The 19,699-nt window shown below is 42.7% G+C and overlaps 1 protein-coding gene across 1 annotated transcript in view; it reads left to right on the forward strand.

Moving 5' to 3' along the window:
* The first annotated feature begins 58 nt into the window (after window positions 1-58).
* The window catches only part of Glp2r (glucagon like peptide 2 receptor), a 66,262-nt gene continuing 46,621 nt past the window's right edge, over window positions 59-19,699 (forward strand). Inside the window, exons 1-4 of the mRNA XM_004857524.3 lie at window positions 59-612; window positions 6,109-6,196; window positions 8,209-8,313; window positions 13,151-13,272. Coding sequence (XP_004857581.1) covers window positions 424-612; window positions 6,109-6,196; window positions 8,209-8,313; window positions 13,151-13,272 — 504 coding nt within the window. The 5' untranslated portion in view covers window positions 59-423. The remainder of the gene's footprint in view (window positions 613-6,108; window positions 6,197-8,208; window positions 8,314-13,150; window positions 13,273-19,699) is intronic.

The following is a 19,699-nucleotide window of genomic DNA, read 5'->3' on the forward strand; positions in this document are numbered from 1 at the left end:
GAAAGCAATTTCATCCCCTTGCAAAGACTGCCTCCCAACTGGCTCAAGGTTCTACTCTCTCTACCAGCTGTTCCTGAGTGGCCTGAACACCAGCGGGTCTCACCCCTGCTCTGTGCACCGAGAAAAAACCCTGAAGTGGGTCCCACTCACTGCTTTGCTGTTTCTTCTGGGCCTGCTGAGGAAGTCTCAGGGACTTGGGGAAAGTCTGGGAAAAATCTCCCTGCTTTGGGGGGGCCGGCGGGGGATGAGAAACAGGGAGACTCACTAGTGCTCCTTACACTGCTTCAGAGGCTCCCAGCAGCGTGCAGAGGATTTGTGCAAACACTTCCTCTCTGGAAGAAGAGGAATGCAGGACGCAGCCGCCTGTGGTCCATCTCAGAGCACTGGAGGGCTGTGCCCACACTTGTGAAAGTGCCCAGGGGGATGAGGCCCCATTTGAGCCAGCCAGGGCCCAGGGCAAGCAGCAAGGGACCCTGGCCCAGGGTCTGGGTGTTGTCCATGGACCTCCCTACTGCCCGGGGGGCTGCTCCTCTCTGCTCCCATAGGACTCGGTTGCTCTGGGCCCCGGGTAGGCCCTTCTTCACTCTGGTGCTGCTGGCTTCCATCAAGCAAGTAAGAGAAATTATTTATTCTTTATTCTTATCATTAATGTTGCCAGTTATTTATATTTTCTGATTATAGAAACAATTTCCGCTCCTGGTAAGCAATTTGGAAAATATAAAATGGTATTAAGGAAATAATGATCAACCACAACCCTAATGTCCAGGGGAAATCACTGTTAATATTTGGCATACTTTTCTTAAATCCTTTTTCTATGCATTTTTTTCCACACAGCTGAAATGATGAAGCATAAACTATTTTGTATCCAGGTTTTCCCTTTACATCATATTGTAAGCATTTTCTCATGTCAGTATGAACTCTGAACAGCATTTAAATTGCTGCCTGTATCTTCCTCTATGCCTTTAGCATTCTCTCAACCTTAAGAAATTATTTTCTATGCTTCTTCTTTTGGTTTTTCTTCCTTTCCTTTCTTCCTTCCTTTTTTCCTTCCTTCCTTCCTACTTATCATAAAAATACATAATGTTCAATATTAAAAATGACATATAAAATCTAAGGAAATATAAACTACAAATCACAGCGATTCCACTAGCCAGAGATCACCCTTGTTTACATTTGGGGACTTATTCTTCTAGTCTTTTTTCTGCTATTCATTTATATAATATTTAAAACAATAATCATAGGCTCACAATGTAAATATGAGTTTGTAGTATAAATACTGGTTTGTATTTTTACACTTGATCTTAGCTAAAAGGCCGAGAAGCGATGGTTTGTATTTTTAAATAGCAAAACACACTAACAACATGAACGTACTGACACCTGACTGGCACTTGTGCTCTCAGCAATCCTGTCTTGTTGATCCTCTTTTACAGATGAGTAAACTGAATTTAACTGAGGTTAAGCAACACTTTACTGTGTCAATAAATGCCATGGCTATGGAGTGAGAGTTGAGGGCTTTTGGGATGTATTATAACATAGTTAGCTGCCCTCTACAGTTGGCTCTGGTAACTTGTCTCATTCTTATCCAAGAAGATTAGATCTTCACTTTTTTCCTTTTTAAGGCCCCATTTTTATATGAGGCTATGATGAGAAGGAACCACAGCTCCACTTGTTTGATTAAGCGGGAATGGCTCTCTGCTGTTTTGTTCCTTGGGCAGAGCTAGTCCCTGTTGGCAGCCTTGGAATTTGAAATCTTCTCTACCTCACAGAGGGAGGACTGTGGTGCAAGACCTCATAAATGTGCCTTTATCAGGCTTTCTTTGATGCTAGCTCAGAAAAAGAGGGCCAGAAGACTGCTGCTGAATTCTCTGCATGCGCATTCTCCCACATGCTGCCCTCAAGCCCTTGTGGCAACCCATGGCTTCAGGGAATTCTTGCCATGGTGGCATCCTCTTGCTAAGTGACCTGAATATCCATGAAGGTCAGTGGCCCTGGTCTGTCTCTGGGCCCAGGACTGCCATTGCTAGTGGTGAAGCTGATACCGGAAGAGGGGATACAGATCTCTCACACTGGCTTCCATTCTCTGAAAGTCTCCTATGAGGAAATGAATGTGTGTCCAGTTAACTGCCTGGTTTTCCCACCTTCTGTCTCTAGGCCTGTCTGGATTACTTGCCACATGCCAAGCACTGCCACAGCACTTGAGGAATCAAATGATTCCTCACACATTATCAGCTCAGTGCTCACAGCAAGCTTCTGAGAACAGTATTATTGCTGAGTCCATTTTTCAGAAGGAGAAATAAGTTTCGGACTGCCCTCCATGTAGCTCGTGATCAGGGGAGCCGTTGTGTCGCCTTGGAGGATGAAGTCCTGTGTTCTGTCTTCTTAGCACTCTTGGGAACTGTTGACATGGACTATTTATATATAACAAGAGCAGCATCTGCAGTGCTTCAGGCTGGCTTACAATGCTGACGAAGCCATACCTTTGCTTTTTTGGTGCTGGTATTTCCATAACCAATTATACACCTGTACCTGCCACCCCGTCTGTGTGCACCGAGCTCTTGGCCCTGTCTGTCCTTCAGTGTGTGTCTGTAATTCTGATGACCCCCACTCTTGGTTCTCCATCTTCAATCTCACATTCTTTCTCCAGATGTTTATGTTACCAGGCTTTCCGTAGACATTCATGAAGAAGTTTGCTCATAGATGCTTTCCCTGCCTTGATTATAAATGACAGTGGTGTGTGTGCTGGCAGCAAGTCTTCATAAAATTCACTTAATGAGAAATTCTAAGGGATAGTTTAGTTTCTAAGTACAAGCAAAGAAATAGTGCTAGCTCTGTACATACCCATTCTACTCAGTTACATTATTTAGCAGTGGCTTTGGCATTCAAAAACATAAACTTGTGAAGGCTCTTAGAGAAGTGGATTTTATACATTCCCAGAGGGAGTATAATATGGTTATAGCTTGAAATCAGAAAAACAAAAGAGCTTTTCGTGAGGATAAACTGTTTGGCAGTGCATTATCAAAAACCTTTAAAAATGTGTATACTCTATGACCCAGAAATTCCAATTCAAAGAATTTCTCCTAGGAAGATATGGACCTAGTCTTTCTCTCTGCCTTCCTTCCATTCTTTCTTCCTTTCTTCTGGATTGAATCCAGGGCCTCATGCATACTAGGCAAAGGCCTTACCACTGAGCTACACTTCCACCTCTGCTTTCAAATGTTTAACTATGAGAATTTTCAACACAGCATCCTTAATATTAGAAAATGTTTAGAAAACTTGGATATTCAGTGTTGGAGGATTTAAAAACTAAATCAGATCACATTCATCCATTGAATAATATATACCTATAAGACAGTGATTTATTTATTATATATTTCTTGAAATAGAAATACATTCTCCATATTATCTAAGTGAAAAATAAAAGGCTACAAAACAATATCATTTCCCATTTGGTTAGAAGAAAAAAGAAAAAAGTAGAATAATATGTGTGTGTGCAGAGAAGCATCTGGAAGTAGACAGTAATTTCTGAGTAATGAGGTTATGATTCCACTTTGACCCCTTTAAGGTACATGTGACTTCTATTTTACCTACAGTGAAGCATATTCTTTCCTTAACAAAGAAAGATTTATTTAAATAGAGTCAACAGGATTTTTCCCCTTTTTCTTCGTCCCTTCTCAGCCAAGCTAGTTATAGATATTGGTTGCAAAGAAAAGATGTATCAAGGCCAGGCTGAACTTTTCCATTTAGAAAAAAATCCACCCACAGATCTTTCCTCAGTACTTTTGGAATTTAGCTGATTGAACTTGGATGCTCCTCCAAGTACCTAGGAAGACAGACTGAGCTTGTCCAGCTCCCCTAATCTGACCAAATTCAGTAGGTTTTAGATCTAGTTTCTTTTTCTGCTTTTTGACGATGACCATTAGTTATGGCACAGAGCAAGGGTTTAGGGAAATGTTAGTTCAGGGACCGATTTTATTGTCTCTTCCTTGGGCAGGTCCAGTGAGGTCCCTGAGGACATAATTAGTACTTTATGCAAGAAAGTCATACTTTGACAACTTTTGAAGATTTGGGAAACTTCTTGTTTGGTTTTTAAACCATCTGCTGATTTTGTAATATGAGTTAGGTACTGTCCCATTAGGATGTTTATTTCTTTAAAAAATATGTTAATAAACTTACTTGTTGCTTCTTGAGCCATAACTCAGAGAAGGATTATTAGCAGAGATTTAAAGCACATTGCAAATTTAAACTAAGGGATAAATGTCAATTATTGTATCACCATCGTTACCCCTTATTGGCCCCCCCCCGATTCCCAAACCACATGCTAAGATGAGGCACCACTTTGAGTTCACAGGGTATTTTTCACTAGATATTTTAATTTTTTGAGGAAACAGAGTGATACTTGACATTTGCCAGGCACTGTACAAACTGCTATCTCAAAGTAGTCGTGGTTTGCTATTAGGTCATACTTCATTCTTTTTGATGATGTGGTATCTGAAAAACTGGGCTTTCTGTAGGCACTGTGATAAAATGCAAGTACCCACCAAAACAAAACCCAGTGTGGAACAGGAAATGGTGTTGGCATCCAATCTGATTCTAAAGTTTGAGAAGTTGTGTAATACCCAACGGCACTCAGTTGTTAAGACATAAATATTTATTAGCTGTTTGGACCTATCTACTTAACAAATAGAACTGTAGATATATCTTTTGACTTAGGAACGTTTTGGAAAAATTACTGTAACAGTAAGGGTATCATGAGCTGATAAATTTGGGGAAACTGGTTCATGATGACCACATGAGCTCTTCTTCAAAAAACTGGCTGTGTGGCTCTCTTGGGAGGATATAAAGGAGCCACCCCAGGCTCCATCGTGACTGCCAAGTGTTGGGAGGGCAGGTGTGCTAGGCAGAGGAGGGAGAAGGTGGGTCTGACTAATGGGTCTGACTAAGCAGGCCACCTCTTGGGCTCATAGATGGGGTATATTTTTGCGGTAGGGCACGGGGGTGTGTGTGTGTGTGTGTGATTAAATTTGGATACATTTAAGTAGAGCATCTCTGAAAGGATTACAATAAGTTATTCTACTATTTATGGTTACATCTTTTGGGTAATATACCTGGCTTAAGAAAGCCTTTGAATTTGTTGCCCCTTATGAGAGGAGACGAAACTCAAAGCCAAGGACACAGCTACGCAGGCAAGGAGCTGTAGGGACATGGGGTGGAATGGTCCTGGACCTTGTTTCCCAGCTGATTATCTAACTGCTTTATCTTTAGTAGCCCCTATATGCTTTTTAGGACAAGAGACACTCTCTTCTTTGTATTTCTGTAATTCCTCCTAAACACGAGGCCCACTATACAATGGGTCCAGTGAAAAAATGAGTCAACTGAATGAACAGTGGAAGGAAAAAGTCCTTTTTAAAACCAAAAGAAGTTGTGCAGGTATACAATGAGAAATTGTTAGGCAACTCAATTATCCAAAAAGCCGCCAAAATGTGGGCTGTATTTCCAAGGTTCTGTGGAACAGAAAAGTCAATGTCATGAAAAGAAAAACCCAGGACTTCAGTACGGTAGCACAGAATCTGTGTACTTCGTGTCTTTGACTGTGGACACACAGGCACCTAGAGGGTGCAGGCCTTTCTCAGCTGTGTTATTGAGCCCCTCCTAGAGTGATACTTCTCTCTTTGGGATCTGCATAGTCTTAGAAATGTGCAACCTCCACTAGTGTGGAGGTTGTGCAAATTTAAGATAAATGTATTGTATCCTCTTGCAATGTCAACCTCACATAATGATTTTTTTTTGTTTTTGGTACTGGGGATCAAACTTGGGTCCTTCCGCTTGCGAGGCAGGTGGCAGAACCACTGAGCTAAATCCCCGGCCCACATAATGATTTTGAAGAAAAGTTTCATATTTATATCAAAACCAGTATGATTCAATTATGGAGTAAATGTAAAATTCATACGTGTTTTTACAGTAGCATGTAAGATGTCAAAGCAATTGTTTCTCAGTGCAGCCCACTGTGAATGCTTCAGTGGGAAGCAGTTTAAGGATCACGGTGTGAGATAACAAGGCAACTTCTGGGCTTGTAGCTAACTGGAAGTGACTATGCTTTTGTCTGCTCAGGTTACAGGATCTCTGCTTGAGGAGACAACTCGGAAGTGGGCTCAGTACAAGGAGAAGTGTCTGCGAGACTTACTCAAGGAACCTTCTGGTAAGCACGTGTAGTAGTTATCAATAGCTGTGTAACAAGTTGCCCCAAAGTTAATGACTTAAAACAATGATAAAACAATGGAGTTACATGAAGGCTGATGCATGGCCATGTCTTTTGGTTGGTATCACCTCGAAGCTGAGAATCAAGCAGCAACTGGTGGCCAGAACATATCTATACAGCCTCTCCAAGTGGACTGGGCTTCCTCACAGCATGATGGCTGGCTTTCTCAGGAAGAGATAGCCTAAGCCAGATTGCCTCTTATGACCTGGCCCAAGAAGTCACATGATATCATTTCTGCCACGTTCTATGGTGAGAGAGTTACACAGGTCTACCTAGGTTCACAGGAAGAAAAGACAGACCCCCACCTCCACTTCTCACTGTAAAATAATGTAAGATGAGACATATGTGGGTGCAGCCTTCTTTGATAAAAGCCACCTCCCACAGCACACTCACTGCCTGTGAGTCATCTCACCTGTGGAACTATTGTAAAGCGACTGGGAAACTATTAGGTGAGTTGGAGGGGGAGGTCCTCCCCATTTCCCAGGGCATTAGTTGTATCTGAGGAATAATATTTCTCTTTTTCCAGTTTCTACAAGGTTTAGACTTTAGTGCATTCTAGCAAATCTGTATTAGTTTGGTCAGTCTGCAGCCTCACCTGTCTGCATGCTGACTCTGGATGAATCCATATGTACCTACCCACTTTAAGAAGAAGAAAACAAACTGGATGTGGTGGTGCATGCACTCAGGAGGCTGAGGCCGGGGGATCTTTGTGAGTTTAAGGCCAGCCTGAACTACAAAGCAAGGTCCTGTCTAAACAAAAGGAGAAGGAGAAGAAGGAGAAGAGAGTGCCTCTGCATTGAAGACTGTGGATAAAGGCTGCACCCCTCCTCATGCTTCTGAATCCTTTCAGATCATCTCAGGAGCCTGGAGGCTTCAGAAACTATCAATTATCTTTTCCTTTCTGGACTCAAGTAGCAGCTTTCAAGTCCCCCTTTGGCCCAGAAAGACGGCAATCAAGTCCTGATATCAGCTACCAGAACCCACCTCACTTCAGGGAGTACTGCTTCTAAGGTCAAAGTAGGGTGGGTTGTCTTCTTTATCCATGGCCATCCTGTGAGTGGTGTGGCCATGTGAACGCTGCCTTACACAGACCAGGTGCTAACACCTGGCAGCCAGGTGGCCAGAGGGCCCCAAGCCAGCTCCTGACCTGGCACATCTACAATGCAGTAACCTGGCTGTTCCACTTGAGAAGCCCTGAACTTTTAGCTTAACAGAGAGAGGTTGAGGGTGGAAGGAACAGAGAGGATGATGCTTGGTTTATAGTAATTCAGGAGCTTGCAATATGGAAGTTTGAGACACACCTTAAAACACCGCCATTTCACTTTGGGAGGCCTGCCAAGCAGAGTTCTAAGTTTATAGCTTCCCATTACCAAACATTGAGCTATAAACCATCCCTGAGCTGTGATGATACAAATTCCCATATGATCATTTAATTTGTATCAGAATGGAGAGGCTTGACTTCATAGAACTTGTGTTGTGTACATGTGACTAAGAACCTAGACTCCACGCTTCCCCTTATGCCCACTGGTCATCATGCACATTTCACAGTTGATATGTTCTAGGGTCTAACTGGTAAAGGCTTGGCAATTGATTGGTTAATTAAGGACCATAAGGCATTGGTGGGGCCTACACATGTCCTCCTACCCCAAGTTTCTGAGAGAGTTTAGGTCATGTAAAATAAAGCAAAATCAGCATGATATGTACATTGCATTAACTGACTGGAGGTCAAGTTGGGTAGACAAAGACACAGTATTTGGGGCTGCACTCAGCATTCCTATGCTTCCCAAATCATGCTCCATCCTTGGCCATCTAGAGAGAGGTAGGCACGTGAGGGTCTCTGCGGAGGTTGCACAAACTTTCAATGGCAGAAGGTGTGCTCTGGGCTCCTGATTCTATCAGCAGACCCTGTGGTCATACACAGATGTTCATTCTGGCTCCTTTTCCCTTCACAGGTATATTTTGTAATGGAACATTTGATCGGTATGTGTGCTGGCCTCATTCTTCTCCTGGAAACGTCTCTGTTCCCTGCCCTTCATACTTGCCTTGGTGGAATGAAGGTAATAAGTCTTATTTTACCAACTGCTCAGAGTTTCTCTCCAAACACCCTTCCTCCTGGGTTAAGCAGCCACTAGCTATTTAGAGAAAGGGCTCCACCCAAGTATGTTCCCCAAGTCCTCTTGCCCACAGAGGGCTCCATCTAGGTGTTCAGTATTACATCTTCCTTCTCCTCTTGTCTCCTGCTATTTTTATACTCCTTATATTCCATTTATATAGTAGTTCTTTTTATCTTGAAGGCTGTAGAGTATAGACCTGGATACCATGCAATCTGGCTACGTTGAGGGTTAAGACTTGTCACATTCATAACAGAATAAAGAGGTAATGGTGTAAGATCCAAAAGCTCATAACATGCAACTTTGGGTTTGTTCGACTGGGGAAAGGGTCTTTGAACCTTCCCTTGTATCAGCCTTGGAAGGAGATGTCTTTGAATTAGTGTTTGTCAGCCCCTTGTGGCTTAGATGAAGAGTTTAGTCACTCCACTTGCTCTAATCATGATAAAAGGAAGTGAATACTATTACTTAGAGACCTAGGATAATATCCCACCTCCACCTGCCACAGAAGCCTGACCTCTTGGTCATTTTATTCTGGAAGGGGAGAGTAGCAATTTTAGGTTAGAATTCTGTTGTCTCTGACCAATGACTGTGGGAAAATATAAAGATAGCTAAACCTCTTCTCAGGAAACATAAGCAGATATGAAGCTCCAGTTAAAACAAGGTGAGGAGGAGTTTCTGAAAAGGTAAAATGACAGCATCTTATAATCTTATATTTAATTTCAGCCCAATAATATTTCACATCTATGGTACTTTGGTTTCAATATTTTGAGGATGACAGAGAGGGAGGAAGGGAGGGAAGGAGGGAGGGAAGGAGGGAGGGAGGGAGAGAGAGAGAGAGAAGGGAGGAGGAGGAAGAGAAAGAAGAGGAGAAAAAGGAGAAGGAGAAGAGACATTTCTGTGTGGGAGAGTTAGTGACATATTTTGTGGGACTGTCTTCTGATAAAGCCCAGTTTGAATGAACCTAGAAGGTGTGAGGATCTGAGGCTTCATGAAGGGTAGCAAAGAAGGCACTAGAGGACTTGCTGGATGAGAGAGGTCTAAATGACTCAAGTAAACAGTCCCTGTATGAGCCAGTTGGCAGGGTGCAAAGAGCACTGGACCTGAAGCCAGGACCCTGAAGTCAGTGCCTCTAGTTTACCCTTTGAAACTTTGAGCGTATCCGGGGCCTTCCTAAGCTGTGTTTACCTCATATGTAAGGTGAAGTGAATAATATCCAACTCTCAAGTTCATTTTGAGGAATAAATGAGAAGGAACACAGAGTTTCTACCACCTGGTGGGTATTTTGTCAGTGTGAGCTGAAGCTGAGTTCACAATTGAGACCTGTGGATTCCTTCGGGTCATTAAGGCCCCAAATGTCCACAGATTCCTCAATGGCATGTGGAATAGGCTACCACCTCCCAGCTCCACCTTCTACTGTTTCTTCCCAGGAGCTAAGAGTACAGATCTATTCCACTTTAGGAGGAAAAAGTGGTCCAGGGTCCAAGTCTACAATGAAGTAGAGTTAAAGGCTTTTTAAAAAAATGATTTCTGGGCTTTGGAATTGTACTAAAAGGAATGTGACTTGCCAAAAGTGGGAAGTGACCCTGCCACTCAATATTTTTTTGTATTAAAAATGCAGAATAATGATTTGAGATACAGTCAGAAGAACGAACATGCTCTAAGAAAGGAGAGAGTCAGATGATGTTTGTATGCTACATCGGCATCCACACCTGGCTATTGAGGCTGGGGCTGACTAGGAAGGAATCTGCGTGTTACACTGAAGATTCCATCACAGGGGAAGGTGACGCAGAGCCAGGCAGGTGCGAGGGCATGAGAAGCTCATAAATGCTGTGTAGTTCAGGAAGACAACATTGACAGCATGCAACTGTCAGACTGAGAAAAGGAGGGGAATCAGAAGGTACTTTCCTGGTCTAGAAGAATAGATGACAAAGGTTTGGATTCAGGCAGAGGTGAGAGATTGGAGAGAAAGGGAAAAAAAGATTAAAGAAAACCACTGGAGGTGGGATGGTCAGGACTTGTCATTAGGAGTCAAAACCAAAGGGTAGAGAGAAGTGGGAAATAGAGAAGAGTAAACAAGCTCCTCCTCGTCTGTTGTCCAGCTCAGGAACAGTCATGCAATCCACCTGTCCCACTGGGACGCACCCCTCGTCCACTTGGTAGCGGGTCCTCTGGCTCCCCTCCCTCCCATACCCCCCGCTGATGCTTTGGTAGGGGGCTCACCTGCACCCTCGTGCTGCTTCCTGTTTTCCTCGTTCCCAGCCTCAGATCTGGCACTTTCTAACCACCCTCCACAAAGCTTTCTAAAATGCCAACCAGATTATGTTGGTTCCCATTTGCAATACTTGCAAATGGCACGGGTTACCTTTTGTCCCCTGGCCTTGCCAACCCGTCTACCACTCTCTCCTTTATTTCTGCCTCAGCCGAATGAACAACTCCACCTGCCCAGCCATCGCCACCCAGTTCCTGTGCTCACTCTTCTGTCCAGGCTGCCTGCACTCTTTTTTGCCTATAAACTTCAATTCTCACTTCAAACCTTTCATCCTTCTAGGAAATTTCTCCAGCTTCTCCCCACAATACAATGAACCTCTGCCTTTCCAAAGCCTCTCCCAAACCTGTATGGTCTCTGTCTTAGCATTTAAAGCAGTTGATGGCCTTTTTATTTGTATTCTCCTGGCTAGAAATCAAGGCGTGCCTTTTCCTCTTAGCATCTTCAGCACGAAGCATTTGGACTGGCACAGAGGACACAAGGGTCAATGACATTACTGTCATTCACTCATTCAATAATTTTTTAAATATTATCACTATATAGTTCAGGCTGGCCTTGAACTCACTATGTAGCCCAGCCTGGCTTTGAACTCCCAGCAATCTTTCTGCCTCAGCCTCCTGAGTGCTGGGATTATAGGTGTGTGCCTCCATGCCGGGCTTATAACAAATATTTCTTAAACACCTACAGTGTGCCAGGTATTATTTTTAAGTACTTGGCTCGTATTAGTGACTAGAACAGAATGATTTCCTCTCTTGTGGGACTCATTCTAGCAAGAGAGATAGACAGTAATCAATAAACATCATGCATAAGTATAGATGCGATATATTTTAAACAAGATGGAGCAGTAGGAAGGGATAGGAGGACTGGGGTTGGGGGAGTGAGTTGGAATCATAAATTGGGTAGTTTGGGAAGACTTCAATGACCAGGTGGTGTTTTACTGAAGGGTTAAGGGAGACAAAAGTTTTAGCCTATGGGGGACGTTCAGGACAGAACGCACATCCATGCTGAGGCCCTAGGTGGGGAGCATGCCTGGTCTGCTCCAAAGAGAGGAGGTGAACATTGCTGGAGTGAAGAGGAAGAGAGGCTATGCAGAGAGATTTAGGGGCCAGATCTTGCAGGGCTTTGTGGTAGGTCATAAAAGGACACTGATTTGTTCTCGTGTCTTTGGAAGATTCTGAGCAGAAGCATGACATGATGCCACTGAGATCTGATCCATCCCATTGGCTGCTGGGCTACCCATAGATGAGAGGGGAAGACCGGTGGGAGAGTTTGCAATAATCCAGGGAGAGAGATTGGTTCCAAGGTGGAGAGATGCAGGAGGTGAAAAGCAGTGGTCAGATTCTGGGTATATTTGGAAGTAGAGATGATCAGCTAATAGAACAGGTAAGGGCTACAGAGATAGAGAGGAGGCCGGGATGACTCTAAAGCAGTGGTGGTGAACCTACAGCACGTGTGTTATTTGGGGTTTTTTTTAAAGACAAAAGATGTTCATTTTCTACACTAAAACCTCAGTATTTGGATTTAAGTGCAGTGTTGGCACAGCTTTAAGGTTTGGATGAGAGGACTGGCAGGGTGGGTTTCCACCCACTGAGGCAGGAAACTATGTAGGTAGAGCAGATTTTGAAAAGAAGACGAAGAGCTTGGTTTGATGCATAGCATCTGAGATGTCAGTTAGAAACCCTAGCAAAGCTCTTCACCCGATAGGCAGGTGAACATATTATGTAGCTACCCATCCATTAGTTAAGCAAGTAGCTACTGTTGGTCTATGATATGTAGAATCTGGACTAGGAAATTCCAACAACTTTCTATTTCTCATTTGTAAATCCAGTCCCTGTTTCTTCAGGTAGGAGGACTTTTGGGGAGGGGCTGCTGGGGCAGATGTGCCTGAGTCACAGCAGCACTCAGCCTGGCAAGGTGACTTACCCATCCCGTGTGCACACACTTTCTTATCCAATCTTCTCCTATATCACAGAGGGTGGGCACAATTACCATCTCCAATTCCTGGGGCTCAGGAACTGGCAGGCTCAGAGACTGAGAGCCTGGACCCAGGACACCAAATCACTGGTAGATGGCACATGAGGTTTCACCCCTGGGTCAGTCTACTTTGTGCTCATTGCTTTCTCTTCCTCATGGCTGGTGGGGCTTCTTGGGCATCAGGAAGACATGCCCCACTCTGAGCAGACCTGGGAGTCCAGGTTGGTCTCTCTCAGCTAGGTTGTGCCTTACTCCAGTTATGACATTTCTTAGCCACCGGGGGGCTGTTCTAACTCTGGAGACTTGCGGTAAACACAGCAGACATTGGTGGATCCTGGTATGTTAGGAAATCTCGAGGCTTCTGTGTTTTCCTTTCCATCCCAAATAAACAGCTGGGATGCTAATGGGCCCCAAAGGGGGAAGTGAAATTCCCTTTTCCCTGGGATTTTCCACAGCTCTCCAGCCAGGGCAAGGGCTTTTCAGCATGCTGGGGGAATGAGCTGTATGTTCTGACCTTTCCTCTAGAGCTTTGTTTACTTTCAGAGAGCTCAGGAAGGGCCTACAGACACTGCCTGGCTCGGGGGACTTGGCAGACATTAGAGAACACCACAGATATTTGGCAGGATGACTCCGAATGCGCCGAGAACCACAGCTTCAAACAAAACGTGAGTCTGCCCAGCTTGGTGATAAGGCGTCCAAGGCCCAGGCCAGCCACCCACCTCCAGGGCAGCCAGGAGGCCAGCTAGCTTTAGGGGTCCTACGAAGAGATGTTTTCCAACATGTCTGCCCCAAGCTCAGCTAAGGAAGGTCCACAGTCATGCACAGCAGCAACAGGTACCCCAGCTCCTCTGTGGCGGACTCTTTCTCATCATTCAAATTCAGTTCAATTGTCTCCTTCAAAGAGAGATCTCCATGACAACTCCATCCATAATGGCCCCCATGGTCACTTTCTACCACAGCCCTGATGTAGTTCCTTTATTGCACCTGTTACTCCTTGAAACTCTCAGGTGATTGCTTATTTGTTATCTAGCCCTCTCACCAGAATGTACATCCAGTGGTCACAAGGGACTTGTGTGCCTCAAGGAGGGCAGCACAACACAGAGTGTGGGGTCAAGCAGGCCATGTATTCAGACCATATGTACAGACTCTTCACTTCCTGACTATGAACTTGGCACAAATTTCTTCACCTTTCAGTGCCTTTGCTTCCTCATCCAGCCCAAAGGGATTTTATTTGTTGCATGTGATCATTGTGAGGATTTAGAGAGTCAACAGACATAAATTTCTTAGAAGAAAATTTGACATGTAGTCAGCCAGCTCTGAGTAGGAGTTACTGCCCTGTCGCCAGGATCCAGCGTTAGTCAGGGCTCAGCAAATCATCCTGGCAGCTGGGATGAGCAAACAGATCCATGCTTCAGACTTCTCTCCACGTGTTTTCGTTCCAGGATCCTATTCTGTAGTCCCCTTGGGCCCAGCTCGTCTCTGCTTACTTGCTGGGTTTGTGTTCTTCTTCCTATCCATACAAATCCTACCCACTTTCCCTCAAATGCAGGTAGAACAGAGGAGGAGGTGTCTGGGGACCAGATGTCTTGTTTTCTTTTTTCCAAACAGGCCACAAACATTAACGAAGCACCTACTATGTGCAAAGATTTTGCACTAGGCACTGAGAGCAGTGACTGAGATGTGGATACCAACCTCAGGGAGCTTAAAGTTTCATAGACTTTAGAGGGAGAATAGTAACTGATGGGACAGAAGTATAGGGTGCCCATGGTCTCAGCAGAGGGGGACACGGATGCTGACTGGGGGCAGAGAAGGCTGACCAAGCTGAGTCCTGAAGGGTGAGAAAGAGATGGCTAGGGGAAGAATGAGAGCAAGATCTCTTGGCCGAAGGAAAAATACTCACCCAGGTCCAAAGAACAAGAGGGTTTCTACTACTGGGGTGAGATGCAAAACCCTAAGTGAAGTCGGTCTGCAGATTGGTCTTAGCCTCTGTATTTGCTGTACTTTGTGCCTGGCACATGTTTTCCAGATCCCCTGAGGCTGGCTCCTCTTCATCATTCAGGTTTCAGGTCAATGGAGGGCTGCTGTGCAGGTGAGGTAGAATTTAGGAGGACACAGGTGGAGGTAGAGACCTCAGGAGAGGTGAGATGATGAAGGCCTCCTGTGCCTTTGAAGGATTAGGACTTTGCAAGTTCAAGTGGAAGGAACATAACTCAACATAGGTGGTGAGAGGCTTGCTCTGGCAACTTGGAGAAGGCTGGGGGCAGGAGGTAGAGTAGCCAGGTAGAATCATCTCTGTATCTCAGCCCAGATGTTATGAGAACACCAGTGAAATGGAAAGAAGAAGGAGGGTTGGTTTGCAAATTCCCAAGGACAGATGGTAGGAAGGCTTGAGAGCATAGTTGAGAGCATAGTTGAGAGCACAAAGGTCAAGTTTCTGGACTGAACCTCTGAGGAGATTTGAAATGTACCTCACTGAAATGGAGGAATACAGGAAGAAGCTTTGCCCCTCCACCTCTAGATGTTTTCCTACATAATTCTTATCCCAACTTGAGCCTGTGAAGCACCCTTCTCCCTGACACCTTTAGCTGTGGCTAACTTTTTTCATCATATAATTGGATTTGGTTTCTTATATCATTTTAATACTCTCCCACCAACACTAAATGTATTTTAATTGTTGAAAGTTTGGGGCAGGACAAGGAAGGAATTCAGTTTTAGAAACATTATCTGTGTGATCTGAGCACCTATCTGTCTCCTGGCATGCTCAACATGGGGTTGATAGAGCCCTCTTTACATGGTTTCTTTGTTAGTCAGCTTTCTGTTACTGTAATAGATACTTGAGATAAACAATTTGTAAAGATAAAAGGTTTATTTGGCTCACAGTTTCAGAGGTTTCAGTCCATGACTGCTTGGGTCCATTGCCTTTAGGCCTGAGGCAAGGCAGTACATTATATTTGACCGTGTGGTAGAGGAAACTGCTCACCTCACGGCAGCCAGGAAGCAAAGGGACAGAGAGCAGGCCTTCATGACCTAACTTCCTCCCATTAGGCCCCACTTCTTAAAGGTTCCACCACTTCCCAATAGCTCCACAGGTTGGCAACCAAGCCTTTAATGCATGGGCCTTTGTGGGACACTTCCAAACCATAGAAGCCTAGTTGTGAGGCTTGAAGGGGCAATTAATTCATTCATTCATGTATTGGTATCAATTAGGCTTGCAAAAGTTACCATTATTGAATTTCTTTTCAGAATGTCTTCCCTGGATCTCTCCCTCCCTGGTCTCTCCTTTGTCTATGCCTAGGGCTGTTATAGACAATGTTATAGACAATGGCTTTTCTGTGCTGTCTTCTTGGTTGTTTTTTTAAATGTAATTTTTCATTTGACTTTCAAAAATCAAAAACCTAGTTTTCTGTGAAGTTATTAAGGTCAACTTATAGAATATATCATTCTGGGCTGGGGATTTAGCTCAGTGGCACCATACCTGTCTCAATCCCCAATACCCGGCCCCCCCCAAAAAAGAACTTATCATTCTATTTTTTTTGTATTTTTTGTATCATTCTATTTATAAATCTAGCAAATTTTAATGTTTTCAAGGATGTCTTTAATTAATTTTTGTTGCCACTGCATACTAGTTATTTAAAATACCATTTTACATTTTGAGCTTCATTAGCACATTTAAGATATCAGATGTTTTAAATAGTTTAAATATATGCTGTAACAAGCAAATCCTTCTTAGTTCTCATGTAATTCTAGTTCACTGAATACATTAAGATTACATACTGGGCTTTAAATTTTTCTTAAATATGTTAATACTGTTTTCATTAAGTTTCCACTTAAAGTCTAAATCAAATACTTATTGACATATTTCATATTAGGACCACAATACTAATCTATTAGATCATCTACTATACCATATTCTCTAAATAGTAATGCAATTATATACAGCATGTGCAAGTAATTTAAAAATCTCCATATAGAGGATGGACGGAAGGTCAGATGTGTGATAATGCCAAATAAAGTTTAATTTTAGAATCTGAGTGGTGCATATGCAAGTTTTATTTAATAAAATTCTTTCAGATTTGATGTATGTTTGAAATATTTCACAATAAATATTAAGAAAACTACGGAAAAATACTATATCCAAGTTTGACATAAAACTATTGGTAAATGTAATGATTTGGTTAAACCTTGCCATGGCTGAGACAAAAAACTAAAATTTTCACACCAAGGAAAAAAACTGTCTCAAGAAAATAGGGGTTTCCATCACAGGGGACATGGTTTCCTATGGACCAAAGGTTTGTTTGGTCTGGTTATCGATGCCAGTAGAGTGGCTGGACCAGTAAATGTTTAACTAGCCCCCTTCTTCTACCTCTGGGGAAATAAAAGGCCTCTGGTTTATAATATTTGCCAATTCCTGTGGTATAAATACTCCCACTGTGCTGATTTCAAGTTGTCAATATGATGTCACTGAATACAGAGTAGGGAAGGGAGGTATGGTAGCCTTCATTAGACAGTGTTTCCACCAGGAAGATGTAACAGCGAAAAGATCCCAATAGTACTAACTGTAGACATGCAGAAAGCTAATTAGAAAATGAGTTTTGAGAATTCATTACTTTTATTTTTATATAGTTGATTTCATTGTAAATTTACATAGTTTAATTTCTAACAATGTGTGTATTTTCCAATCAGCTCACTGAAAATTGGCCAGTGAGCACTCACAAATTAGTATAACAACACCATGGGGGCCATCAGGGTGGTTTTTTCCACTCTTGCCAACACATTGAGCCCGAAGTCCATGCCCTTTGGAGGGTATTGATCTTTTTCAGGTTCAAGGTACAGTACTGCACTACCTAATTATTTCACCCTAATTCAGTGTGGGTCTTCAGTGGTTGTAACTTACTTCCTGAGAGGCTGGCTGGGGGCTGACATGTCCTTAAGTCTATACTGTCTTCCCATCAGATATGAAAGGCCTTCCCACAGATCCTCCACATCTTTTAAACCTTATTATTTGGCCCAATGGCAGAATTCTGTGTTCCTTATACAGTTTTACTATAATGACAGGTCACACCTCTTAAAGGGATCAAAGTGACACCTGTAGATGGATTGGGTATGGTTTATCTCAGGAACTGGCTTGGCTTTGGTCCCAGCACCATGGTCATGCTAATTGCATGCCTTGAGTTAAGAAAACTGTACGTTTTCTTATCTTCCTTCCTGGAGTGTGAACGGTTTAGGAACAATCACAAAGTTATACTCATACTTGAACACCATCCCTAAACTCCTGGCCTAGTACTGGGACACAATAGCCTTTGTATAAAGTAGCCACTTAATAAGTGGTGAAGGAAGAATTTCACAAATTCAGAAGGTCTTGGCTTCAGTACTGGTGCTAAAGTTCTCCAGGTGATCCTCATATGCTGCCAAGATTGAGACCCAACTGTCCACAGGTATGCACCTGGCTTAGGTCCACCGAGGCACCACACTGAACCAGTGAAGAGGAACAGTAAAACAAGACCGGAAGACTGAACTTGCAAAGACAGGAAGTAAAGATTTCTCTCTTTAGAAAAGTGAGGACAAGGGCATTGCTTTTTTCCTTCTGCAAATAACCATATTTCCAAGAATTCAAATACTTTAAAAAAAAGCCCTTCTGGCTATGTTTACCTGTTTCTTATTGTGGGTTGAAATTTTGCCCAAAAAAGGCCAGTGTTAGTAAATTTTTTCTCTTCAGAGTTTTGGCAGGCAAAATATGTTATGTTCTTCTAACTAATGACACACGGGGGGTCCTTATGCATGTTAAGTGGCCCTTTTAAAGGAGTATGTGTGTGTGTGTGTGTGTGTGTGTGTGTGTGTGTGTACTTTCCTGAGCATTAACAAGTATATTTAGACTCTTTGGTGTGGAACAGTGTTTAGTAGTATGGAAATAAATTGTTATTTCCCCTTACTTTAAGCTGTTTTCTTTGCCCTTATAAAGAGGGTTTTCTATTGTTACATACAGAATTTAATTGATATAAATCAATTAATATTGATGTGTGGGGCATAATTTCAATATATAGTATGTCATTTTAATGATAAAATTTAATTTCAATTGATTATATATAATTTTATAAGATTTTACTTTGAAAGATTCAAACATATAAAAAAGTTAAAAGAATAATGCAATGCCTACTATTTAGATTGAAAATGTATTAACCTTTGCCCATATTTGCTTTCACTTTATCTCTCTCTTCCTGAAATATTTATAAATCATAAGATTTTACTCTAAATATTTATCAGATATCTCCTAAGATTAAGGATATTATGTCACATAACTACCACAATCCCACCTAAGTAAAATTGAAATGATTTCCTCCTATTGTGTTATTTCATCTATTTTCAGTTTTCCCCAAGTATTTCTAGCTTTTCTGACCTGGACTAGGATCTAATCCAGGTGCATATACTACATTTAGTTTTATATCACAGCATTATCTTTTAATCTACAACAGTCTGCCCTACCCAGACATTGGCTTTTTGAAGAGCCCAGAGAGGTAGTTTTTTATTTTTGTTTTAGGCATTAGTGATTGAACCCAGGGATTTTGCACAGAGCTACATCTCCGACCCTTTTCTGTTTTTGAGTTTTGAAACAGGGTTTCACTAAGTTGCTAAGTTGCCCAGGCTGAGCTCAAACTCAAACCAATACCTCGGCTTCCAGGAGCACTGGGGTTAAAGGGATAGGCCACCATGCCCAGCTGGGGCTTTTAGTAGAATGTCTCACCATCTGGATTTACTTGAGTATTCCTTGGTTTGTCATTAAACTGCATTTCCTTGTACTAGTAGTTAGATTAACGTTTTGATGAGACTCAAGTTAAATGTTCCCAGATGCTGTGTGCCTGGTGTAGCATTACCCCTGTGGACCAGAGTGGCAGACGTCACACTAGAATGATGCTACATAGAATCACTTGGTCAAAGTAGGGACAGACAGACCTTTCCATGATAAAGTTACATTTCTACTTCTATACTTGATAAGTAATCAGTGGGGTGATATTTTGGTACCCTGTGTTCATCTTGCTCCCTAACAAACAACCATCTATGTTTTAAAATTCTTTAATGTTTATCTAACTCAGTTAA

This window comes from Heterocephalus glaber, unplaced genomic scaffold, assembly GCF_053883595.1.
Source record: "Heterocephalus glaber isolate CG9 unplaced genomic scaffold, H.glaber_assembly_v1.0 deba00001564, whole genome shotgun sequence".
NCBI lineage: Eukaryota > Metazoa > Chordata > Mammalia > Rodentia > Bathyergidae > Heterocephalus > Heterocephalus glaber.